Genomic DNA, 25,853 nt, shown 5'->3' with positions numbered 1-25,853 from the left:
ACTTCTCCCTTCCCTTAGCAGAGATCACTGCAGGGAGAAAATCCAGCACATTGGTAAGATGCTTTGGGCCTAGAGTTTCCCAAACTGTTCCTAAGGGCTCATTTTCAACCCTGCAATTTTCAGCTTTGAAAAACAGAAATATAGCCAGGGAGGACTAAAGTCTTATTCAAGCCGTTTTGGCCATCAATACAGGAAACAATTCAAAGGCAACATGACACTGATAGCTTAATTTGTGAAAATGGATAAATACTGGATCTGCCACATAGCACATTAACCCATGTAACAAATAAATACAGAAATAGCACTGCAATACTTGGTTAAAAGGTTTTGGTTCACAGAGGAGGAAATTCAATTAAAGCATGTAATGTCAATTACTGTCATTTGTAATTTTATTTTGCTTCCCTAGAAACAATACAGATGCAGGATTCTAAAGTTACCTGAATGTTTGATGCAAATGGGATAAAATTATCTAGGTTCTGAGAAAATCCAGATAGTAGTAAGGAAAAAACCCACAGTTTCACCTAACCTCACTTGTAGATCTTCAGAGTGCTGGTCACATGAGAACTGACAAGCCTTCAATTTAAACACGTAAGCCAAAAACCCAGACCTGAAACAGGACTTTTATGTTTCAAAAATGATGCTAAGTCATCAGAAAGGCTGGGAGGAGAGCAACTGCTTAATTCTCAGCTACTGCAAATGGGCACAGCCTTACTAAAGCCAACAGAAGAGCACTGACTGATATCAGAAGAGAATTCGCCTTACTGTTTATACTGATTGATTCCAACTGGAAAACTACAGGGTCAGGTCCTTAATGTTTCTGTCTCCTTTGCTCTGCTCTGTGTAAAAGTGACAGAGACTAAAACCCACATGGAATACTCCAAGCATCCCAGCAGCACAGAAACAAACGTTGCCAAATCTCATCAGTCCCTTTTCCCCCTTGCCACGGGAAATGAGCTGCAGCATCAGCACCCAGGTCTGCTTTCACACCAACAGCTTTGCAGCAGCAGAGCTCAGTGCTGCACAGAAGCATCCTACCCACAGCATATTCTGCTGAGGTCAGGAAATAATACAAAAAATTCATTAATTAAAGTTAACTGTTGGTGAAATAAATGCCAGACATCTTTCTACCTTGCAAACTACGATATGAGCTACACCAGAACCAGCAGAGAATCTGCTGTAAAGACCTCCAAGCCATTTTCCTTTAGGCATCACCACTTCTAAATATGGAAGCATCCTGCCTTTGAAAACCCATACTTTCCTCAATAGTGTAATGCTACAGTAAAATGATGATTAGAATTATAGGAAAGAGCTAACAAAAGAAAGACTAAATCAATCAGATGCTTTTTTATGCCTCTAAATGATACACATAAATCGTGTCTATCAGGTTCCCCCAGGCTATTTCAGGAGCAAGCAGAACACAAAATGATGCAGATTCATTACAAAATGTCTAAATCTAATCTACCTGAATTTAAAATGCCAGGAATAATGTAAATGGAAGAAAAGATGACAGACCTTGCATGTTATACATAAGCAGAAATGAGAGTCTCATAAACTGGGAGTCACACAAAGTGCTCATTTACCAAGAAATTACAGGTGAAATCCCTGGCAGTGCCAGCATCTATTGGTGTAACTGCAGTGAGGAAAAAGGTGTCTCCAAACTGCCTTTCTGCCTTCCCCTGCCCTCCAGAGGATGACATGAGCCTGGCACGTGGGGCTTCAGGGGTGGCACTGAGGGTATGGGTGACATTTAACCTCCCCTCTCCACTCACCAGGGCTAAAATCCAAAAGTGAAGAATTCCAGCACTGTGGTTGTGTGATGCAAAGGGAGAAGGTAGATACCAGAGTTATGTTTTTAAACATAAATTAAAATGGTGTCCTTCCCAAATAACACATGAATGCTGACAAAAGTCATTTAGAAGGGTCAATCCCAACTAGATCTAAGCTGCAAATGCAAGAAAATTAGACTCTTGAAAAATAACATACTACTGATGTGACACAGTTCACCTATAATATAACTGACATATGGAAAAAATACATTGACAAGAAACTGAGGAACTCCAGCTCTCCCAGAATGTTACTATTATTTGCAATGCACCTTGCAAGGTCCAAGTGTTACTCAACACAGGCAGGCCCATTGCCTTTTTTCCTAAACATACAGGAGAAAGAAAATGAAGTTGTACCTATAAATACACACACTTTTTTATGCCTTGTATCATAAACAACATCTTTTCTACAACCATACATGCACACAAAATGGGATCATTTGGAACACTCAATAATACAGCCTCTCTCTCTTAACAGGCCAGGCTCATTCCCTGCCATTAGATTAAGACACATTCAGGTCTAAAACCTTCACCTGGAGCCAGACTTCTTGACTTCCTATGTGCTGACATTTTAAACTGGATGCAGGAATAACTCTCTCATTTTCTAAGCTATGCTGGATCAAAATCAGCAACGCTACTGAAAATATAAAAACAACCTCAAAGTCAACAGAATCTCAGCAGCATAAATCCAATATGCAGATCAGACCTAAATCATAACTCCTGCTGATTTCTCTTGTGGCACAAAAGAAATAGGCAACACAATTGATTACCAAACAGTTTACTCAGTTTTATGACATTATTTCTCAAGTGGAAAAAGCACTGATTTTCAGGGATGCACTAAACTGGCTCAAAGTTTGTGCTAGAGCAAGAGGAAAAAACCCTTGATTTATAGACCTGCACATTAACAAGTGCCTCTTTCTTGTTACTCTCTCTCTGCCTTCCATTTAGAGTTCATGTTACTGGAGTTGGATTTCCTCTAGGCCTGGGCCCTGTTCAGTGCCTGCATTACTACCCCAGTTCCACTGGAGATTCCGTTTCCAGAATCCTGCCAAGCTGGCAATACGGCTCCTGAGAGACTCCTTTGCCTGACATGCAGTAAGCCATTTATTGACACACCACTGTTCCCATTCAGTTCTGCACCTAAGCACTGAACTGGATAGCACTTCCATATGTTGGATTTGTTACACTTCTCTGGAAAATTATATTACTTTGGGTAAATAAAAAGCCAAGAGCAGCAGGAAAAATATCATAAAAATGCAGCCGAATTTGTTTCATCCTGCCTCCATCAGCAAATTTGGTCTATGACCTCTGCATATGAGTCATGCAAGTGCTTTAAAACTTGCAGTGATTTATATTTTCAGGATAGGAAGTTCAAGGCTTATATTTCTACTCCCCTACCATACATTATTATTTTTTATACACAACTTCTTGATAATTATCTATCTAAAATATATAGGCATCTTTTTTTCCTACTTTGTGGTGCACATTAACCAAAACCATTCATCTCAATAACCAGTCTCTGGGTTCTTGGCAGAGTAGAGCTGAATGTGTAGGTTATTCCTGGAACCATACTAGGCTGATGCTCTCATCATAGTTTTAGTCATGGAAACAGGCTTCCACCAAGACAGGCATTGTTTGTTAAAAAGGAAATTCCCAGCATATCTGTGAGTAATAGGGTACACCAGTTAAAAATGTAATATTTGCATAGAGCTGTTCATTAGAAGGCTTTAGTCTGCTCTACAAATCAAGTGATGCTTTTTGGAGCTTTGGGTTCGTGTCCTGCTGAGAAACCACTCTCTGTATTCACAGTCCCTCTGCAGCACAGCTTCGCTCCACCAGACTTCCCTTCATTCAGGAGCAACAAGTTCTCTTCAAGCTTTGAAGAGAACCAGCAAAAGAGCCCACTTTTCAGTTTCTCTAAGCATTACTAGTGGGGCTTTTGGATCCACAAACCTGCGTTTTCTATGGCCTATTTGACCTTTACCACAACAGCTGCAAGGTTATGAGGAGGGTCTAACTTGCTAATAATTTGCTTCCCTTGTGATTCAGCCCCATGAGAACCAGAGTACAGCTCTAGCCATGGATATGTGACTTGACCATGCAGGGACCAGCTCTGAATTGCTGTAGTGGTGAGCTGCCACTGATTAAGCACTCTTTGCCTGACTTTCTGTGCAATTCAGCAAAGGGTCCTTTCAACGGTGTAAAAATCTATCTCCACAGATAAATTCTTTGCAGCTCTGTGTCCTCAGCACTGGCCTCTGTAAGATATTTCAAGACAGCAAATGCAAAGTGTCTCACTCATCAGAGTCTGGGGAGTTTGTGTGACACTGGTGTTTTATCCTCTTTGCTCTCTTGGACTGGTCCTGCCCAGACAATGAAAACCTTTTCATTTCATCTCTCTAGAGTACTAACAGAGATCAATAATGCTGCTTTATCAAATGGAAAATCTCTGGGGTCTTGTGAATCAGGTGCTTTATTTAGATGGAAATCTGTGTTCATCCCTGGGAAGCCTTGTTTTATAAAACGATTTTCTGTAACATTTGGACTTCAGTTATCTTTCAAATAATTTTTAGGCTGAATGAGTTAAAACACAGGTGAAGTTTCCCTGCTGGATAATCAGCTCAAGCACAAAACCTGACCTGACAGATCTGGATCAGTTTTAGAAGTCGGCTGCAAAATGTTAGATCAGTGCACAAGTTAATCCTAACGCAGGACCTGAAAGCTTCTGTTTTTCTTCAAATGTTTCCATTTTCATTAGTACTTCAGGGCATGTCAGGCGAATCCTGCCCTTTGTTACTTGTGCAGCCCGATTGCAATTAAGCTAACAAGTCTGCCGTAGTACAGGATGGTGTCCAAACCCTTTTCATAGCCGTGGTAGCTCAGGAAGAAGAAAGCAAACCCTTAATTTGTCACTGAGGTAAGCATTTATCGACTGTGGGCACAAAGGAAGGTCAACACATCTCTGCTGTTTCAGAACTACAATGGCACTTTAAGCCTCCTGATACCACTTTGATGCAGACAATGGCCATTATCACTATTTCATGAATATGAGAACAGACACAAAGAAAAAAGAAAAGAAAGAGAATTTGCATGCAGCCTCAGAGCAGAAAAGGATTAGTGCTCAGAGGCTGCTGGCTCCCAGGCACAGGCTCGGTCCCCTTCAGCAGCAGTCCCCCACATCCATCACTCTCACCCACATCCCTCTCCCCTCACCCACTGTCCTGATTCAAGCTGGTCACCTCCTCAGCGCTGCTCCAGCCTTGTCCATCTCCCCTTCCAAGGCCCGTGTTTGTTATCACCTCTCCCATCTCCCATTCTGGTGCTGCTCCTGCCACTTGCTCCCCACGGCTTCCCCCTTCTGCACCCTACAGCTGCAGCCATAGAGCCAGAGCTGTTATGTCCAAGTGATCTTGCTTTCCAGATCCCACAGGGAGCAGAATCAGATAGGTAAATGATGAAAAACAGTGTCCCATGTTGTCGGTCTAATTTATCAAATTTTGAATGCAGGTATTAAAAATATGAAAATTATTATCTCTCGTCCCACTTAGTGGAACCTTAGACTGATCATTTGAACTTTGCCTTAGAAATCTGTTCCCAGAGTTAACTGCTGATTTTACATTACTGGATTGAGTATTTCTCACCATAATCTCCAGCCCTTTCTGCTCCCTGTAAAACATTGCTTCCTGTCAATTTCTGAAAAGTCTTTAAACAGTATTAGCAAGAGAATCTGATAGTCTATGCTTCTAGAAACCAGTGCAGGCAGAACCAAATTCAAAAGCACTGCACAGGCAAAAAAAAAAAAAAAAAAAATATATATATATATATATATTTCCTGGATCAATCAAAGCTTAGCTCAAGAAAGGGAAGACGTCGCCTTTAGTAGTCAGAGGAATCTACCACCTTGTGAAAGAGGCAGCCAAGCTGAGCTGAAGAGCAAAGAGGAGATTCTCAGTGCCTGGCCCCTTGCACAGCAAACCTGTGAGTTTATACAATCACAGCTCTCTCTGCCCTACCAGGGCAGGGGAGAGGCCAGGCCAGAGCTGTGCCCCACCACAGCAGCACCTGCATGCAAATGCAGCAGCATCAGCTCAGGGGCTCCGAAGGGAACCACTTGCCATAAGTAAATGCACTTTGACAGCAGCTCCTAATAAGAGGAAGGAAATGAGGGAGAGAAAGAAAAGTGATAGGAGACAAAAGGACTTTATAAACCAGGGCTTTATTGCTTTCATTTGCAGCATTTTTCCCTTTGTTCTGTTGAGCCTTCCAATTCCAGATATTGCACAAAAGAGATACCTGTCTAAAAAAGTTTATTTCAATCTGAAACTGACTTGTAAGATGCTTCACTAATTCAACAGCCCATTATCAGGAGTAACAATGAGCTACCTCTAATTAATTTGGTGCAGCCTTTGCTTCTGATACCAATCAAATCAATATTAATGGGGAGTTTGTGCTCTCTCATTACAGCACAAAAAGGGTACCAATCTTCTCATGAAGATTTTTGGACCATAAACTGTGTTTGAGGTCAGCGTAGTTGGCTTCTTCCCACACCCTTTTTTTCAACCAGGATGGAAAAAAATCTATAATGATGTGCTATTTAGTACCTGGATAAAAATCTACACTCAGGCTGCCTACACCGAAAGACTGAAACCAGTTCAATATGGAGAAATCTCAGTCTAAGAAAATAAAGATTTTAGTAGCTCGCACAGCTCAAATTAAACACTTAAATAGGTAACACTAGATATTTCTCATGCTGCCTCACATTTCTCTATTTATTTTTATCTGCAGGATCAGGCGTGTTAGAGAGGGAGGCCTGGTAAGAATTGCCTCAGCCATCATTCTTGGTTACTTACATCTGTGGTCAATTTTCCACACTTTCTTCCATAAAAGGTAAACGAGGCACTGTACTTGCAACAGGATAATCTAAACAATATGAACAATGTTACTGTTGAAGACCATCTGGCTCATCAAGCACAGCTCCAGACTTTTAACTCCTTGAATAAAGTGTGGAACCCCGCAGTGTTTTTTTTTTTTTTTCCTATCCAAAATTCATTTTTAAAATGGTAAAAGTAGAGGTCCTGGAGGCATAAGGGATTCAGAGAGGGAGAAAATTCAGTTTCTGGTTTATATCCTTTTTGTATCTTATGTATGTTGCAATCCAGGCTACATACAAACACTCAGACATCAATTTTTTCTATTAAAAAAAGCCCTCCATGGGCTTCTGGAACTGGTATGTGTGGGGTTGGTGTTTCAGAGGGGAGACAAGAGGGTTAAACATTTCATAATTCACTTTAACTTAATGACCTGATTCTGCCACTTCTTAAAAGGTAATAAAAGTCAAAGAAGGGTCACCAGGAATTAGAGGAAAACAGAGGGGAGGGACAAGGGTGAATGCGACCAAAGAAGGCTTTTGCTAATTGCACACACAATTTCTTATCTGTAGATAAATTAACAAGTGGCTGGTCTCCGGGAGAAGAATGTGAAAGCAGCATAGGAACAAAATAACCTGGAAGAGGGCGAGGCAGCAGGGAGAGCACAGCGATCCCTAAAGTCCAAAGAGCAGAGGAAGCACTGGAGCTGGCTGTGCCCCGTCCTCCAGGGGCCAGCCCATGGCTCTGTGCCTCAGTTTCCCCAGCCAGCAGGGGACTCGCAGCCCAGGGGAGCAGTGCCGGGGCTCACCTCAGCTCCGTGAGGCTCTGGAATACAGAATGGCAGCCAGCTCGTGGCTTACAGCACAACAGACACGCAGGAGTTAAACATTCTTACACTTCCAAAAGGCCACAGACTTCAAGACATGCTTGTTTTTAAACTGAGCAACAATTAGATTTTGTCGTGGGTCTCTGTTCGGTACTCACTCAGCTCCCTGATTTCTCAATTCTGTGATTTCTTTTGCACAGAGCGGGTTAAAAAGCCCCTAAGCGTTGGCTGTAACAGGGCAGGGCTTTGGTCCTCAAGAGGGTTGTTATCCTCCAAAGAAGTTTTAATGGCATTATAAAAACCAAAACAAAATAAAACAATAAAAACATCCAAAACAAAACCAAAACCCCACAACCAACTGGTTGTTGAAATACTTCAATGCTTTTTATTTAATTTCTAGACATATTTTTGGAAAGGAAAGCAAAGAAAAATAATTAGACCATAGTTGGATTTTTTCTTTTTGTGTAAACACAAAAATTAATTTTCATATTCAGCGGTTCTTTGCTTTAAATTCTGCATCTTGCTTTAACTAGAAACATCAGCCTATCTGGTTTCTAGGTAGAGCACACACAGGGCTGAACCTTCCCCTACAGTAAGTTCTTCCAGCCACTCCCAAAAACATGTGCCCACAACCCTTTTTCAAAGTCTACTCTGATTTAGATCTAATTTTCATTGAAGCTAATATATCATAAGCCCACTGCAATATGTTCTGACATACATATGCTGAATTCTTGGCTTACAAAATCATTTTAAGATGCAAGAAGGACTTTTAAAAATTATTTTAAAAGAAATTGTATTTAATATATGCTCATGACTCATCAATTGAAAAGAAAAAGCAATGTTACAGTAAGCAAGATCAGACAGTTTTATGATTAATGGGGTCAAAAAGTTAGAATTCATGTTCAAAACTTTGGTTACTCACGCTGAAACAATTAACTCTATCTATCAAGCATCAGGCCCCAAAAAACAATGCAAAATTTCATAAAGAAGCAATACTATGTTACCAAACACTTATTTTGGTGCATGCTGCTTCCCTTCAAAAACAGAGCAACAGATTTCACCCATTTATCAAGAGATTTTCTGGGTGTAACTCTTCCAAAACAAATCTGGCTTTGAAGCATGTTAGAGTTAGATGTTAGACTTGCCCTAAGGGCTATTTTTTTACTGCAAAAGCATCCTGTTTTCTGCTGTCCCATCTGAAAGTCCCCTGCCTCCTACTTGAGCTAATATTAGGATTTGAAAAATGAAAACAGAAGTCATTTGATTAACAAGGAATCTGCTGCTGAAACCTCCCGTGCATTCATGACAACACCGGTTACAAAAGCTCCTGCCACTTGTATCGCAGCTCAGAGAAAAATCATTCCTTTAAATTTATTTTGCTGCTAACTCGACTGAGTGCTCATGATAGCGAGCATCAAATGCACTGTAAGCAGCTCCTGGATTTTAATTAAGAGCATTCCACAGGAATAATGCTAACACGTGCTGAGTGATAAACATATAAGCACTAATATTGTTCTGTAAAGCCTTAAATTACACGCTCCACTGCGCTGGATTTAAATCCTAGAAGACACTGGCACCAATTGCTGGGATTACAACTTTCAATTAAACCTAGAACTAAATTACTGGATTTCAAACCATTTCTTTAATCCACACCTGTCTGCTAAGCCTTTCACCACATTCACACTTAATAACCCTTAACATTTTTCATCAAGAAAGCTCAAAGGTTCTTCCAAATTGAATCCCCGTCACTGCTCCACTTCACACATCTAGAAACTGAGGCACATAATAATTAAATATCCCAAACTAATGCAGGAACCTTTGCCATGGCCACTGCTTTTGAAAGAGGCACCTTGCTCCAAACTTGTTGATCAATCTCACTCCCACATGATCATCATCTCTTGTGCAAGTACTCATGTGGCCTTTATGGTAAATTATGCCAGAAAAGAGCTTCAGATTAAAACTGAGGGGTAAAAGGAATTACATGCATGTAAATGAACACAGATAAGTCTGTAGCCATTATTTATGAGGTGCCTCTAGGTGGGCACCTTTCTAGACTTGGCAACAGAGTGCTATATTGACTCAGCACAATGAAAGTCTACAGTTGCCTTTGAAAACCTCAGTCATGTTCCCATCTAATTGAGAAGAGATAAAAGAAGAAAACAAAACCAAAATATTTTTTTCCTCCTGATTCAGGACTGTTCTCTATTTGAAAAAGTAGTTAATTGCTTTTCTAAATAATGCTAAGGTTACTCAGACTAAATCTCATCAAGAAGCATTTAGCCAACATATGAATTTCATGTAGCAAAATACTTAAGATACTTGAGATTTTCTTAAAACCTCATGCCCATACTCTTGTCCACACCACAGCTGAAGAGCTGCATGGATGCTGTGCATGGTGGAAAACTGTGACACTGGGGAGAGCTTTGCACCTGCATTTCCACACCTAGAGTGTTGTACCCAGTTCTGGGCCACAAAGGTGCTTGGTGACCTGGAGCATCTCTCATGAGGATAAGTCCCAAAGTCCCAAAGCTGTGGTGCACTCCAAGTCAGAAATGTTGAGAATATTGAGAGAACTGGAGAACAGAAGCACAGAACAGGACAAAGAATCTGCTCAGCCATGCATACCCTCAACTACTCTCTACGTGCACAGACATCAGATAACTAATTCAAATTAAAGAAATCTAAGCCACATGCATATACACAAACATCCCATTCCTTTCCCATACTCCTACTAGATTCATTTAGTAGCCTGGTAAAAAGTAGTCTATTGAACAAATATGCTCTGGGCATAAGATCTGTCACAAATCAAAATTATTGAGAATGATTCTGTCTTTCACTTAATGTTTGATATATTTCTTTAGGTATACTGAAATCCTTGTACACACCAGGAAGGAAATGGCCTGAATATTTTGACAAGTGTGAAGCTAACATGTATCTATACTTCTGAGGAAAAAAATTATCCTCTCCTTTTTTGGTTGTCATTACAAAGTAGGTAGTTGTTTCCTGCAGATGAAATCCCTGAAACTGCACATTCTAGTCAGTACGCTGTAGTAGCTGCTTTGAAACAAAAATAAAAATTCTTGGGTTACAGCTTCTTGTGCAAAGGTTTCCATGTCAGTAACAACAATGTAGGCAACACTTTTAAAGCCTGATGAACTAGAAGACGAGGAGGACTCTGCTAAACATAAAATCCCTTACAGTGCCTGGATAAAACAAGTAAAGAAAACTGCTGCAGCTGCTTGTACTGTCTCTAGGTTTTGGCATTCATTATTTAAGTTCAGTGGAAACTGTTCAGCCTTGAAGTAGACTGACTCATGCACTTTAACTTCCAATTTCCTGCAAACAATCCATTAGTTTTTGGCAAGTTTCATACCGCACAGTACTTCCCTGAAAAGGGCAGCTCCCAAACTCTTCTGCTTTCAGCAGCATTTTTTTTTCAGTTTAATGAAAGTAGAATTTGTACTCGTGTCCTTACAATACTGAGTGTGATCCGCACCTGAAGGTGTCTGACACAATTATCAAAGGCAGATGAATGACTTTGCTCAGAAAGGTTCTCTTCAAATGTACCTGTTGGGACAAATCCTACTGGGCTGTACTATATGGGCATTTCTCAGAGTTTAGATATGTACTGTTAAGTTTTACCTGACAAGGAAAGCAAAAGAAATATTTTCATACTACCTACACCTCTCCCAGAAGTGCACTACCTACTCTTACACTTCTCTGCCTTTATAACAGCTGCAATGAGCTACTTGATAAGTAAATGCTAATTCTGTCATTTGTAGCAACAATGGTTTTAAAACTTAGCATTCCATTCAAATATTTTGTCCCCAAGTAGTATCTGAAATGTGTCAGTAACTCAGAATGGAAAATAACTGTGGTATCTCCATCGCCACCACTTGGTAATTGTATATAAATGTGGTCTAGTAAGCAGGGACTAGTAAAATAATTCTTCCATCCCTAGGATGCAATTATTTCAAAATGAGAAAAGAGATGAAAGCATCAACATAAATACGTGTGCATACAGCTTTCAAAGTACTCAGTGGGATTCCGAATCTCCAGTTTAGCTGACACAGTAGAAGAGCTTTCCACAGTAAAATTAATTTTTTTTTTTGCTCTGTGCACCTTGCAGAGTGTGGTGCTGGAATCTTACATTTACCCACATCCTAAAAAAGCTACATTAAACAGCAGCACAGATTTTCTCACCTCAGCATATCAAATCTCCATCTGCACAAGGCAATCATAAATAGGTTGCACAGTTCCATAGTTTTAATGTTCATTCAGATACTTAGTCCTCTCTCCTGGGACTGTCAGCAAGCACAATTTAATAACTGAGATGTGCAAAATTCTCCACTCTTTGTAAGAACTGACCCCACCTCATCCAAGGGACTTCATTTCAGTGATACAACCACCAAATGGGCAGTGGCCATCGTGGGAAAGTCCATACGCAACAATCTAGGCAAGGTGGTCTAGTAGCAAAAAAGTTTACCAAATGCAGAAGCAAGCTCTAGAATGTTTTGAAAGGCTTGTTTTTAAGTATTTAAAAATACACTGTGACTACCAGTGGATTTTAGATATTGTGGGAACTTAATTGGCTATGGCTGTGGAACTTAAGCACCTAGATCTGCTATGTTATTTGGGTGTTCAAATAAAATAAATACACCTAATATAAATAAAATAAAGACACCTACCAGCTCTACAGGTGCTGCCATTCCAGCTGGGAAAGTCCAACAGGTATTTCATTCTCTACTGCTGTACATGAACACAGGCATAAACCTGACTCAAACAGCAGGTTTGAGTCTCAGGTTATTTCATCATTTCATTTCTATCCACCAGGTTATTTCCCAGCTTCCAGGTCATTTACCAGGTCATTTCATTTATATCCAGCAGGTTATTTCCCAGCTTCCTCTCCCAAGCTAGACTGTGCACAGGTATTTCCACTGTAAATAAGATACACAAAGATGGCAGACTAAAGTCGTAGTAATTATTACTTACTGCTGAGGGTACCCTATTTTCTGCAGAATTATGGGATGTTTCATAGGAACTCTTATGTTTTTATTATTTCTTGGTATGTTCCCTTCCCTTCCTGTTTTTTTAATAGACTTTCATTTCCCCACTTTTAAAAATGTGCCACTTCTTGCAGCTTTCCTTAAGGCTGTCTGATAGATCCATTCCCTCTTTGCACTACATTTCCCAGCCTTAGCAGAGAATGTGCCTGATTTAGTCCTTAAGCTCTGCCTACTCTGACATGATCCATGTATGTACCTCTTTGAGCCATGAATGGTTTCCTGACTTGCATCCTTGACTTGTCTCCTTGGACGCTCATTGTTGGGCGGGGAATTAAGTGGTTTGTCAGACTGATCCCAAGTGCTTAGCATCTGAACAGTGAAGTTTTACTCCATTGAGTAAGAAAACATTTCCCAGAACTTAATCTCTCTAGCCATGATAACTGCCTACATACAACTCTACTTCCCTGACAAAAGAATAAAATTTACAGACATTCTTATCTCCCTGGGATTTATTACTGGAACTGGAAACTGATGGTTTCAACTGGGGAAGCAAATGAAGCAGAGCTGGTAGGCCAGTCATCCAGGGGTTAAGCTAATTTGTTAGTGCCCTTGCTGTTTCTTGCTGTCAGCCACAGTGCATCCAGTCTTTAAATTCTGAAAAGAACACCGACCTTTAATCTGTGGTATTAGTTCCTTTGACAAAATGGAAGATTATGTCTTTCTCCCACAAGCCTTCATGCGAAGCTTAGCCAGCTTCCATCTGGTCTGGCTAATTAAATGTAAGTTAACATTAAGTTAAGAGCCAGCTCCAGCCCACAGACCTTCTATTCTGCAACGGCAGATTTATTAATTGCCCGAACTATTTGAGTATTTAATACCAGTTTTTGATTACTTCTATTTTCTTTGCTCTCTCATGAAAACAGGGAAATGTTTTCGAAGACATATTTGCATAATTTCAGTTCAGAAACACAAAACACCAAGATGTGCTAATAAGATTCTGAGCAGCCATAAAACACTGTCCGTTTTTTTTTCTTCCGTAGTTGACATGTTAATAAAGTACCATCATAACAGTGTGAAAGATCTGCCTATTATGCACAAGATGTGGAATCTCTGGAGCTGTACACTTTAAGCTGGCCCTGACCCACAATCTGGCCCTACATGTACTAAAACTACAGCCAGTTGTTGTATTCCTTATTCAGTCAAAACTTTCTTTGACCCTAATGGGCGTTCTGTCTGAATGAAGAACAAAGGGATTACATCTAATATGGGGAGCTAGTAATTAGAATCATGCCCACAGCTAACTTTCAATAAAATTAATTTGTAAAAATGAAAATACAAAGAATTTATAAAGTCAAAAGGGTGCTTTGCACTGTTTTAACATTAACTCTATGTAGGTCTGGTACCTAATCTATTTCACTGTATTTAACATTAGATGTTAGAGAAGAAAACTATACACTTCAAGACTTTTAAAATAAATAATACAGCGAAGTTAGATTTATAAATTTTTTTAACACCTGACATTACTTTGAGAAAGACTGTTATTAAGTCAAACATCTTAAACCTCTTAAAACCAAGCGTTCCTTCTTTGGGATAGTGTCAAAAGAACACATTAAGAAATGTTATTTCTTCATATATCTATTAAATAGAATTCCTGCTGCTACTGTATGTAAAGCATATTTAAAAATTCAAACCCCAGGAAATGTCTACCTAGTTCACATATAAAAACCAACCAACCAACCAACAAAAGAAACCCAACCACTTAAAAGTTCAGTTTCACATAAAAATCTAAACTGTATCAGGACACACATCAGAGAGTTAAAAAACCAACAAAAACTGTGAATGGCACAAAGCTGCCTAATGGAGCAGGACTAAACACAGAAATGAGGAGAGCACTGCTTCCTTCCACTTCTTTGCCTGCAGAAAAGCACATGAGCAAATTCATTCACCTTTTCTGCCTCAGTTGCCCAAGCAGATGGTGCAGGGAGAACAAACATTTTTCCTTTTCTGATCTCACCTTAAAATTCTCAGGTGTTTCAGTCAGACGAAGATGTTCTGTGTAAGGGCAGACTGTTAGCAGCTAATATTATGTCAGAAATAGCAATGGACATGCAATTTGCTTCTAAGAGACTGTGAAAACAAAAATGCTGTTTTACAGAGTGCAAGACCAACAACAGACACAATGCATTTCTGATTGTCTGTTTATAATATGGGGTTTTATTGTCAACTTATTCTGTTCTCTCATCTATCCATTAAATTATAATGACCTGTTTCCAAAACAACCCAGACAACCCAAACCAAAAACCCCAAACCCCTTCTCATTAAGCTTTCGTTCTCTGTCCTATCTTCTGCCTCGCTTACTTTACATTTGTGTTCTCACTGTGTACACCTGTTTATTTTGACAGCTTACTCTGGGAATGCTGTTCTGCACAGAATTGTTACCTTTTACTCGGGCAAAAGGAGAACGTCTGATAAAATCCACTGGGGGAACTCCTTCAAGAACGAAATACAAGACCCCAAATGCAATCTAAATGTACTGGTCTGACTCTAAGGCTGGACACGGCTTTCTGCTAAAGGCCATAAACATTCAGTTAATTTTCAGAATACCAGGCGTGCACACAGATCTGCTGAGCTCCATTCTGACACAGCAGCAGCCGATTCCCCTGGACTCATTCCTGGCACTTGGGCTGCTCACACCAGCTTTCCTCGTCAGCTGGAGCCACCTTGTGCCCTACAGAGCACCTGCACCCTCCGGTCTGCTGAGGAAAAGCATGCTGGCATCTTCTGCATGGGACAACAACTCCTAAAAAACATTTATTCGGATTCTACATAAACCATTTCGTTTGGGAGTAACCATATCAAATGTGTTAAAGATTATTTATTTGCGGGTAATTATTTCAAGGCAGTTAAAAATGAACAAGATAATAAAGCTGCAAATAAACTGGATGCTGATTTTTTTTTTTTTCCAATTCAACCCACCACTGCAGTAAGGATTTATGAGTTATGCAAGACATGAAGTCACTTGGAACACTCGTGGTATAATGAGGAATACCACCACTATTTTCCAGTGTATTACGTGTCCTTATGTGTGATTGAGAATTTTAACAAAGCAGTGACAAGAATGCGAGACCACGAGCTGCTCTGCTGCTAGTTTTACTTTGCAGTCAAACAGCAAAGTCTCTTCCTCTGCAGCAATGAATTTGAGTGCACAGCATAAGAATGTTTAGAAGTGCTGCAATTCAGATTTGGCCTCTAGCCATAAAATTCTAATGCAGCTTTCAAACATGCCTAAAGTCACAGTTGAATTTATTTGGTCTCATTATAAAATAGGGATCACATGGATCAAATAGGTCTGGACAAACTTCCAGAGGCTACTGGGGCAAATCCTGACTTGGGGCCAAATCTGCCATATTCCTGTTCTTTTATTCTGACAGGATCAATATGAAATGTGTTGAGGATATGAGGGTACTGAGCCAATAGCTATCTCCTTTCCTTCTCAAAGCAAGAGTGATGTTCTTTATTCCAAGTGGGTAGGACAGATGTGATCACACCTTCTAATAAAATTAATACTTATCATTTAAACACATGAGACCTGACATTTCTTCTTAAACCTGAAATCATAGGTCACAAAAACCTCCAAACAAACCACAAAATCCAAACCCCTGAACTACACAGTTACAACAAAATGTGTTCTGACCTTTTACCATTCTTCTTCTTCATGCACTCTGACGACAAGTTAGGCATATCATCTTTTGAATTCAGCTCTGCAATACATTATACTGCATTTACTCTGAGCACTCTGACATTATCATTATCTTCTTTTGTGCCCAACAGCAACTGCAGCTCCTATAATGCCATTATTGTAATTAAGAACAATCTGAACCATTGACAGCATCGCCTCGTTTGCTCTAGAATCCCCAGTGCATTAGTGTTCTTCTAAACCAATATTTCACTATTAATAGTTTGCTACTTTAGAACTGCCTATGGTTAAAAAGAAGAAAAAAATTAGGCCTCTGCCTAACTCGGTGGCCAAAGAAAAAACCTGCTAAGAAAAAAAAATAAATGAAAGGCTCTGCACTGGCAAACTGTTACACTTTTCTTTACATGTGTTGAAAATGGATTCACACCCTGCCAACCTATTCAGGCCGTTACCCAGGTGAGGAAGCTTATTTTGGCTTGCTTCAAAAGGACCACCTGTACAGACACAAAAGAAAACATATCTTCCCCTGCTAAATGTACCCAAAGTCTAAACTCTAAATGTACTCTGTCTAAACTCTCCCTTTCATTAATCCAGCTCACAGTTGGATAAGTAGGGCATGGCAATTTAGGCATTCTTGTCTGGGAAATTCTGACCTGAACTTCCAGCCCTGCAGCACACATGCTCTGCAGGCTGCCTGCACCCTGTCCCTGTGTTTGCTGAGGGTGACACCTGCCTGTCCCTGGGCCAGGAAGGTGCTCAGCCATAGCCCTGTAATCAGCTAACACCCAGCCTTCCACTACTGTAATTCCAGGGAAACCATGAAGCGTGGGCTAAAGAACTGCAGGTGCAATGGCAAGACAGCACTGCCACATTAACATGCACCTCTTAGAACCCAGAAAGGCCACAAATGGCCCCATCATCAGAAGCAACTTCAATTTTCCCTCTGCAGTAAATGAGAAGCTGGATTGCTAAATTCTACCAGAAAAGAACCCAGCAATCATTACCTGCATGCTGTCTGAAAAGGGACCATTGCTGGTAACGTGGAGTTTTAGGTATTTTTAGTAGATATGGGAAAGCACTGTATGAAAATGATCAAAGAAACATGGCTAGTGGAAAAGAGCTATTAACTCCCAAGGAGATTTAGATAGATGTGGTGGCAGACTTTTTCTTCTTGTGAACACATATTCCATTAAAAAATTATCAATCTTATGTTAAAGGAATACTCAGGAAACTATAATGTTTAGGTTACATTTGGAATTTTTTATTCTTTCAAAGCTTTTGCAGTGTGAGATTGTATTTTTATGTCTGGGAAATCACTAATGGGCTGGAGCTGTTTCTCTCTCCACCACACCCTTCAGTCTCTGTCCAGAGCTTCTGATGGAGAACAGTGCTCACTGACAATTGTTGCATCCCCTGTCCTCCTAAAGTCCCTTTTCCCAAGTGGGATTTCATAGGTTTCACTATGAATAAAGGCTAATATCACCCATCACTGGGTCAGTGCCACAGACTGCTCTAGCACTCCACTGGAAGGGCAAACAGGAGCAGCTCTATGCTAAGCAAGAATCAGAGAAGCCAGAGGGACTTAACCACAACTGCAACTACCAAGAATGACTCACAGAAATTCATATTCCAGGTGTTTTCTTTCACAAAAATAATTATCCAAGAAAAAGTAACATATTGTCAAAACTGTGTGCTGCTTGACACAAAGATCAGTAAGAAGTCAGGAAGAGAAGTGCAAGGATTAAAAGGAAAGCAGTATCACTAAGTCAGGACCCACGTGCTCTCTAATTTTGTATTAAATTCACATATATGATCAGAACATTTCATAGCACTACATGCAATTACTTTCCATGGACTGCTACAAAACTGAAAGGAAACCAGAGCATTTGGGAGACTGTAAAGCCTTGTTATTTCATCCTGCAATTCTTTGATATTTTGAGAAAGATCACTGCTTGATGAACAGTGGCACAGTCTAGAGCCAGGTGCAGGATTTGGGTGAACAGATGGTGGCTAATCTTCCTAATACAGCACTGCCAGCACAACTCACTCTTGACCAGTCACATCCCTGCGTTTTTTTCTGGCCCTTGGTTTTCTCTGGCCTGAGCACAGCTTTTCAAGGGGTAGTTGCAGAGTAGACTAAGGATTCACAAAAGGCTATTGATCTGATTTTGCTTTTGGTCCAAGACATCTTTTGTTTGTATTTCAGTTTGGTCACTAAAGTGAATTAACTCTCTGGGGCACTCAACACACATACATGCCCAATTCCAACAGGGACAAGGGTATTCAAGCCAAATAACGTTATCTATTAGCAAGTGTTAGCACACCAAGCAGAAAATGCATGATGATACATGTGGAGAGCAAGGCTTTGCTACTCAGTGCTCCAACTACAGCCACACACACAAGAGCAGCACAGGAACTACCAGGAGCTAGAGAAGGCACACAGAACACACAGAGAGCAAGCTACACCTTCAGCCCCAGCCCAGCCCCACATTTGGAAGAGCTGCAAGTGAAAATGTGAAGCACTGCAAAATAGCCTGCCTTGCAGCTCATCCTCTCTGAAGCAAAATGGCATAACACTGCTTCCAGCACAGCGCTGACTGCACCACCTGCAGACTCAAGTGGCCTTTCAGGATGTCTTCTTTTGGGGTTGGCTGCAGTTTAGCTGACAAAACAGCTTATTGTTAGGGAAACAACAACAACTCTATTTGAATAGGAACTGGTGTGGGGAGGAAAAGGAGCAGGACAGAAGCAGTAGGTGGAAAAGCAACACAATTTTAGGTACACCTCAACCACTGATTTTCTAAAGTTTCACTTCACAAAGAACTGTGTCCCTGGAGCTGCTGATTTCACCCACAGCAAGAACATTTTGCTCGAAAAGACTGCAGAACTCTGGATTAAGTTAGTAGGAAGCACTTGATCTTGGATACAGTGACATAACAAACAAACTGAACTGTCCTTATCTTAATCTCCGTGAGAAAGGCGGAGGCCAGTATGAAACTATTTGTTCTGCAGGGAGGGCATTTTTTAGGCTGCTTTTGCAAGTCAAATGCAAAGATGGAGTCCAGTGGCTCTGCTGCCCTCATGCAGGTAGTCAGAGAACAGTAGAATTCATGGCTGTTTTGGGTCAGAATAGAAGATCGAAGCCCAGGGCCCTGGTACCTGGCAGAAATGCCTTCTTTACAATACTAACAGGGAAGGGCAAACCAACAGAATTTGGTGTAAGCTTCGTAACAGCTTCATAATCCTAACAGGCGTCACAAGAGGTATTTTATGATTTCTGAACACAAGATGTCTCTGATGACCTACGTGATTCACATGTGGGCCACTGGAGACACTGGAGACCCAGACTCACTTTTAGCCCCCACACACCCTTCCTTTTAAAAAAAACATTTCTGGCATCCAAAACACCTCACAGGAGTAAGTTTCAGAAAACAATCATGCACAGCCTGGCTCTATGTTCCCCTCACACACATCCCCTCCCTGCATGCATGACTCCTCCTGCCTCCAGTGAGCCACCACCACGGGCTCCTTTGCCTCCTCTCTGGCTCACAAGAGGTTGGCACTGCTTGTTAATCTCAACACTGCCAGCACAATCCCATACCTGTGTGATCTAACCCCTCTGCACCTGCTGGGAGGCACTCACATAAAGCAGGCTTGCACACACTCAGCTCTACCATGATAGCATAACTCTGGATATGCACTCAATAATGTCTGGCAAAAAAGCTGGCACCTGGGACTCACATGTTCCTGCAGATTTGAGTTGTATGTGAAACACACGGACCCAGCATAACCAGACTGGGCCCTGCACAAATATTTGGTTGAAATAAGGAATTTTAAAGAATAATTTTAGGATTATCATTTACTTTTGAGATTCAGAAACGCATTCACAGTATTTTCATGTCTTTCCCTGAACCAACTGGAGCCAGATGCTATTAAAAAAGGGGGGATAAAGAAAGCTCCATGCGGGCAGAGCATTTTTCTGTTTGTCCACGTTCCTTCCACAGAACCGAAGTATTTTATCTACTTAAGAGAACTTGCTCCAAGGCAATAATTCCTTCAGTGGTGACGCTAACAGGTTTTGCCCAGCATCACCAGGAACACGGAAATGTGCGGCACAAAATACAGGGAAAAGATTCTGAGCACATTCCAGTTCCTGCGCAGTGAGGTTGGTGGAGAAACACGTCCATGTCAGACAGCAAAACCAGCTGCTCAGCCACTCTGATGGCACTAGAAGGCCTAGGTGTGATGTACTGATATGTACAGTGTAAGGCAGAATGTGAGAAGCATTGACAAGAGTGACAATAAAGCCTTTCCCACATCTTCCTTTTCACAGGAGACACCACATGCCATCCTCTAAACACCAGTATGAAATTAGCGCCCAGTGGTTCGTTTTCATCATTCATGCCATGCATTAGCAAATATGATGGTAGGACACAGATCAGTTCTTCCAGCTCCTGCTTTTAAATACAGCATCAGGGAAGAGCAGAGAAAAAGAAAAGCCTGCAGTGTCTCAGCCGGCCTGGAATCTCTCACACAAGAAACAGACAAGCACAAACATCTACTGACACAAAAACTAGTCATTTGCAGTTGTTGTGCAGTAAGTTGCAGAAACAGGTCCAAAGCAAATGAGTCTATAAGAATCTAGCAGAAGACTTCTTCTACGCCAAGAAATAAATTTATTTCCATTGGAAAAGGCCAAGAGCAAGACCAAGGCATGATCTTTCTGTCAGTGAGCCACACAGCAAAGCGTTTTACTCATGGATTGCAGAAAGACAAACATTTTACATAAAACACCTGAAAAGCTTTCATCAGCCTACATTTACTCTTACTTTGTAATCTTAGATTTTTCTGATTTCTTATTATTCCATAAAATACATGAAGATTAAGAAAGTTAAGGTTACTATCAAAAACCACCAGAATTTACAATATTTTACACTGTTAATATACTCTTCCCTGAGGCACGCAGAGAGGCACACTGCCTACTGGGACCCCCACATACCAAAATTAAATCAAAACAATACAAACACAAAAAGAAGAAATATCCTAAGTGGTGGACAGCAGAAAATTCATTCTTTCTCCTGCCCATCAACCCCAAATAAACCAGGCAGAAGAGCAGTCAAATTACGGAAATTGATGTCACATCAACTGGAAAACTGACTGAGCCTGTACAATTGCTCTCCACCAAATTCACAGGTTCAAGCTGTCCGTTTCCCATCTGTTCCTCTGCAATTTAAGCAATTCTGAACTTCACTCTCTGTACCCAAACGTGTCACAGATTTATCAGCATGTCAGGGGCCAATTCTTTACATTCTCCACTAAGGTAAGCTATTAGGGGAGGAAATTTTCTGTGTTTATAATTGCCAGGCCAGGAAAATTCGAGGACAACACATGACCTTACTAAATCCACCATGAAAAATTCATTAGATAACACAATCCCCCCTCCCTCCCCATCTTGTTAAAAAAGGCCATTTTGTTATCCTCTTACATGTGTTTAAAGACATGTTTAGTACACAGTACAGAATACTATAACAAGCTTACAAAAATCTAATTTGTGGGGTTTTTTTGCTTATATGATGAGCTCTGTCATGTATCTGAACTCCTGATAGATAAGGACTGGGATCCTTCACTAGCATATATGGGGTAGCCAGTCTTTACATGCCTTTCATCAATGAAGGGGGTAGAACCTTATTAAAAACCACAAATAACTTCTGCATACTGCAGTTCAGTTTGCAGACAGGCTGTCAAGTATTCTAGTCTTTGTTCACAATTCTCTCAATGCCTAAAAAGCTAATTTAATTAATTCCAAACATACTTAATAATTTGTAATTTTGCTACCTCAACAGAATGTATGCTGCATTTAAAGATGCAGCTGCAGATGCTCTCACAGGGAAGACCAAAGTAGAATGTTCTCATCCTTGAATTACACCACTGGTGATGAGATGTTGTAAATGAAAACCAGATTATGGCTCTACGTGACAGACAACAACAAATTCCAGATTTTATCAAATACTCTCTAATATTTAATAGCAATGTATTTTCCATATTAACATATGTCTTATGGTATGACTAATCCCTGCTTACATCATGTGTGATATCTCAAGTATCTCAGGTTACTCTCTTTGTTTTGCTCAATAACTTGTGCTCTGATATTAGAGAATTCATTTCACTTATCTAGACTTCCCTTACCTCTTCCACTGGTGGACCTCTTACCATTGCCAAGAACTTTGAAATGCATAAACAAAGCTTTGCTATATATTTTATATATACATATTTATGCATATATATTAATATCAATACAGAAATTGCATTTTATGTTGTATCATAAACTACTTTTGCTACACCTAAAACTACATAAACTTTACTCTCTTCATAAATAATCTGCATCATAGAGTCACTTCAGATCCAAAAGGATTTTCATTTGGTGAAGCATTTTGGCTCTGGCTCTGTTGTTGCAATATACAAAAACGTAGTTTTGACAATGATCACAACACCTGTTGATGACAAAAATACAAAACTCACAGATGTGTAACCGTGGATCACCTACAACAGTTAACTACATATATAGCAGAGATGGTACTAAAGTGTAACCAGCACAGTCCCTGCAAGAGACAAAACATTTTTGCACTATTAAAAACCACCAGTTCTTAGACCTTGTGGTAAAACACTGGAGGAAATCAGTATGCTTCTGTCCTCTACGTAACAGCAGAATTTACACCAACTGAAAGACATGGAAATTTTCAGTTGTCCCTCATTTATCCTGACTTACTCTGAACATTTTCCTATACATCCTGTGCGTAAGCAGTTGAAAAACCACTTGCACTTCTGTGACCAAGACCCAACTCCATAGGAAACCTGCCATAGGTTGGTTAAAGCAGGAAAAAAACACCAAAGCTCAGATCCTAGACAAACAAGCAATCAGACCTCTGAAATTCCTAGCTAGGCTTCAAAAACACCTGGAGCCCTACAAAAAAAAATAAAAAAAAAATCAGCACAACTTAAAATGGAACCTACGTGGGCCACAGCCAGCAAGAACAATGCTAATTAATAGTTTGCAAACTTGTATTTCTTTTTAGTAGAGAAAAAATTAGGAAGTAAGAAAGAGGACAGGCTTCACAGTAAGGCTGAAGCCACCTGAATGTGTTAAAACCCATAAATCAATAAACAGAAAGATAAGATAGCATACTGTCAATTTCACCTCTATATGTGCTTCCACCAGAGAAATGTCACAAATACACAGCCAAGTAAAAAGGATACTAAGGTGAATTTAACACAATACATTTTTGTCCATCAGCAAATAACAGTCCTTACAAAGTTAATAAAAAAATCCCAGCTCCCTAAACTAGTTATTTTTAGATAAGACCTTAGAAAATTGGGAAACACAAAAGACAAGGACAATCCAGTTTCAAAATTTCAAAAGCGTAGACAATGATAATGAAATGGCAGGTGCAGGTTTTAATCAATACATGTAATACACTAATAAGAAGAAGTATCATTTCACAGGAGATCTTTTTGTAAGATTACAAGATGGTGGATAAAAGCAATTACTGCCTCTAATGGTTTGCTGGAGATCTGTGACTTCAGATATCCATCACTAAGGAAAAAAGCATTTAATAGTAAAAACAGTACTAACAACAATATAATGGACATACTCAAACTGCCACAAATAGGCTTACTTAAAAATCTCTAAAGATACCTACAGCAAGGAAGATTGTTGCTAGTTCAGTGTTGCTAATAGTCATAAATACTCTAACAGAATAATTTTTAAAAATAGGTAATTAATGGAGTTGTCATTCTTTACTATTCCATCAACATCTGGCCCATCCGCAATGACCAGAAAAAGCCAAATAATGTGAGCACAACCGTGCAATGTGGATTTAACTGAAAAGCAAGACCGTACATCACAGAAAGATGACGTGCTAGTTACAGAATGAGCAGCTGTACTCTCCCAAGTTGTGTCACCCTTGCCCACAGCACGGGTGCTGCTCTGAAACACGGCGTGTCAGGCTTCAGCGCCCATGTGCACACGAGGAGCAAGGGGCTGCTGAGCCTCACACCCTTCTTCACACCCGCAAGCAATGAATTTTGCTCGGAAAACTGTTTTGAAGTGACTGCTACGTTGTCTCTATTTGCATCATATTTAAATGAAGCTCAGCAGTGAAAACGATGGGTGAGCAAGGTTAAATTCCAATTCTCTCTCTCATGGGATTTCAAACAGGAAAATCCAGCGGGGGGGGGGGGGGGTGGTTGTTAATTCACAAGTACGGACAAAGAACCAGACTGCCGTACACGCTCGGCGTTCTGTGAAGGTTCGCTGCCGGGAGGCAAGTCCTTTGCTTAGGATAACAAGGATAACTGCGTTCCGAGCCGCCGAGGAGCGATCGCTGCTATCAAACTCCTATCAGCGCCGTGCCTTACGCGGAGCGCTGCGTGCTGGCCGCACCGCACACCAACACGCCGCCTTATGACTCACACAGGGCTACAGCACCGGGTTTTGGGCGCCCAAACCCCAGCTGCGGCGGCAAATCCTGCCGGGGCAAAAGCAATCCCCCGTGCGCTCCCAGGCCTGCGGGGCCCGCCGGCCCGCTGCGGGCAGCGCTTCCTTCCTTCATTCCTTCCTTCCCTGGCCGGGCCCGTACACGGACCGCGGGAGCGGCCCCGCACACAGATCCCGCACACAGACACTGGACACGGATCCCGGGAGCGGCCCCGCACACAGATCCCGCACACAGACTCCGGGAGCGGCCCCGCACACAAACACTGGACACAGATCCCGGGAGCGGCCCCCTCACGGAGCCGGCGGAGCGCCGGGGCCGGGGCGGCTCCTCCCTCGCCGCTTGCCTGCCCACCCCACCCCGCACGTCTTTCCCCGCCAGCCCCTTCCTCCCGCTCCCCTGAGCCTTTTCCTCTACCCCTGTCTCCTCCCTCCCTCCCTCCCCCCCCCCCAATAGTAAGGTAACTCCCAGGAAATATGCAAACCTGTTAATTTTTACCTTCTTTGGCTTTTTTCCTCCTGGCCAGCGTGCCGCCGAGCTTGCCCAGGAAGGAGTCATCCTTCTTTCTGGAGGGGGGAGATTTCGGGGTGGGGGACTTGGGGGAAGAAGGGGACTTCTGCGGGGACGTTGCCATGCTGGGCCAGCCGCCGCCGGCGCTGCGGGACGGAGCAGGCGGCTCCGAGGCCCCGGTGCCGTGGGAGGCTGTTCCCGGCTCTGAACGGAAGCGGAATTATTTCAAGCATTTGAGGCAGCTCCTGCTCCGCTCTCCCGGCTCTCCCGCTCCTTCCCTCCCTCCTCCCGCCCTCCCTCCCGCCGGGGAGGGCCCGCTCGCCTCGCACGGCTCCCGGTGGCCCCGGGCGGTGCGGGAGCCGCGCTCCGCTCCCTGCTGGGGCACCCTCGGCGTCTGGGGGGGCCCCTGCTCCATCCTCCACCCTTGCAGGGGAGCCGGGCACATCTGGGGCTGGGGTGGCTCGGTGACCCAGCGTGGGTGACCACGCGGGAGGGTGGCAGCTAACGTGCCGAAAGGTAAAGGTAGATACGGGCACAGTGCCAGCGCTCACGCCGTTCAGTTCATCCTCAGCTGCCCCAAGGTGGAGGGCCTGAAGGATGGGAGGGTCCCAGCTGCCAGCAGATGTTCCTA

General features: G+C 41.7%; 1 protein-coding gene across 1 annotated transcript in view; it reads right to left on the bottom strand.

The window, feature by feature from the left end:
• PARVA (parvin alpha) overlaps positions 1-25,462 on the bottom strand; it is a 61,973-nt gene extending 36,511 nt beyond the window's left edge. Inside the window, exon 1 of the mRNA XM_053945916.1 lies at positions 25,211-25,462. Within this exon, the coding sequence (XP_053801891.1) occupies positions 25,211-25,346 (136 nt within the window). The 5' untranslated portion in view covers positions 25,347-25,462. The remainder of the gene's footprint in view (positions 1-25,210) is intronic.
• Positions 25,463-25,853: the final 391 nt, after the last annotated feature.

This window comes from Vidua chalybeata, chromosome 6, assembly GCF_026979565.1.
Source record: "Vidua chalybeata isolate OUT-0048 chromosome 6, bVidCha1 merged haplotype, whole genome shotgun sequence".
Classification (NCBI taxonomy): Eukaryota; Metazoa; Chordata; class Aves; order Passeriformes; family Viduidae; genus Vidua; species Vidua chalybeata.
This window is presented reverse-complemented; position numbering and strand designations above follow the sequence as displayed.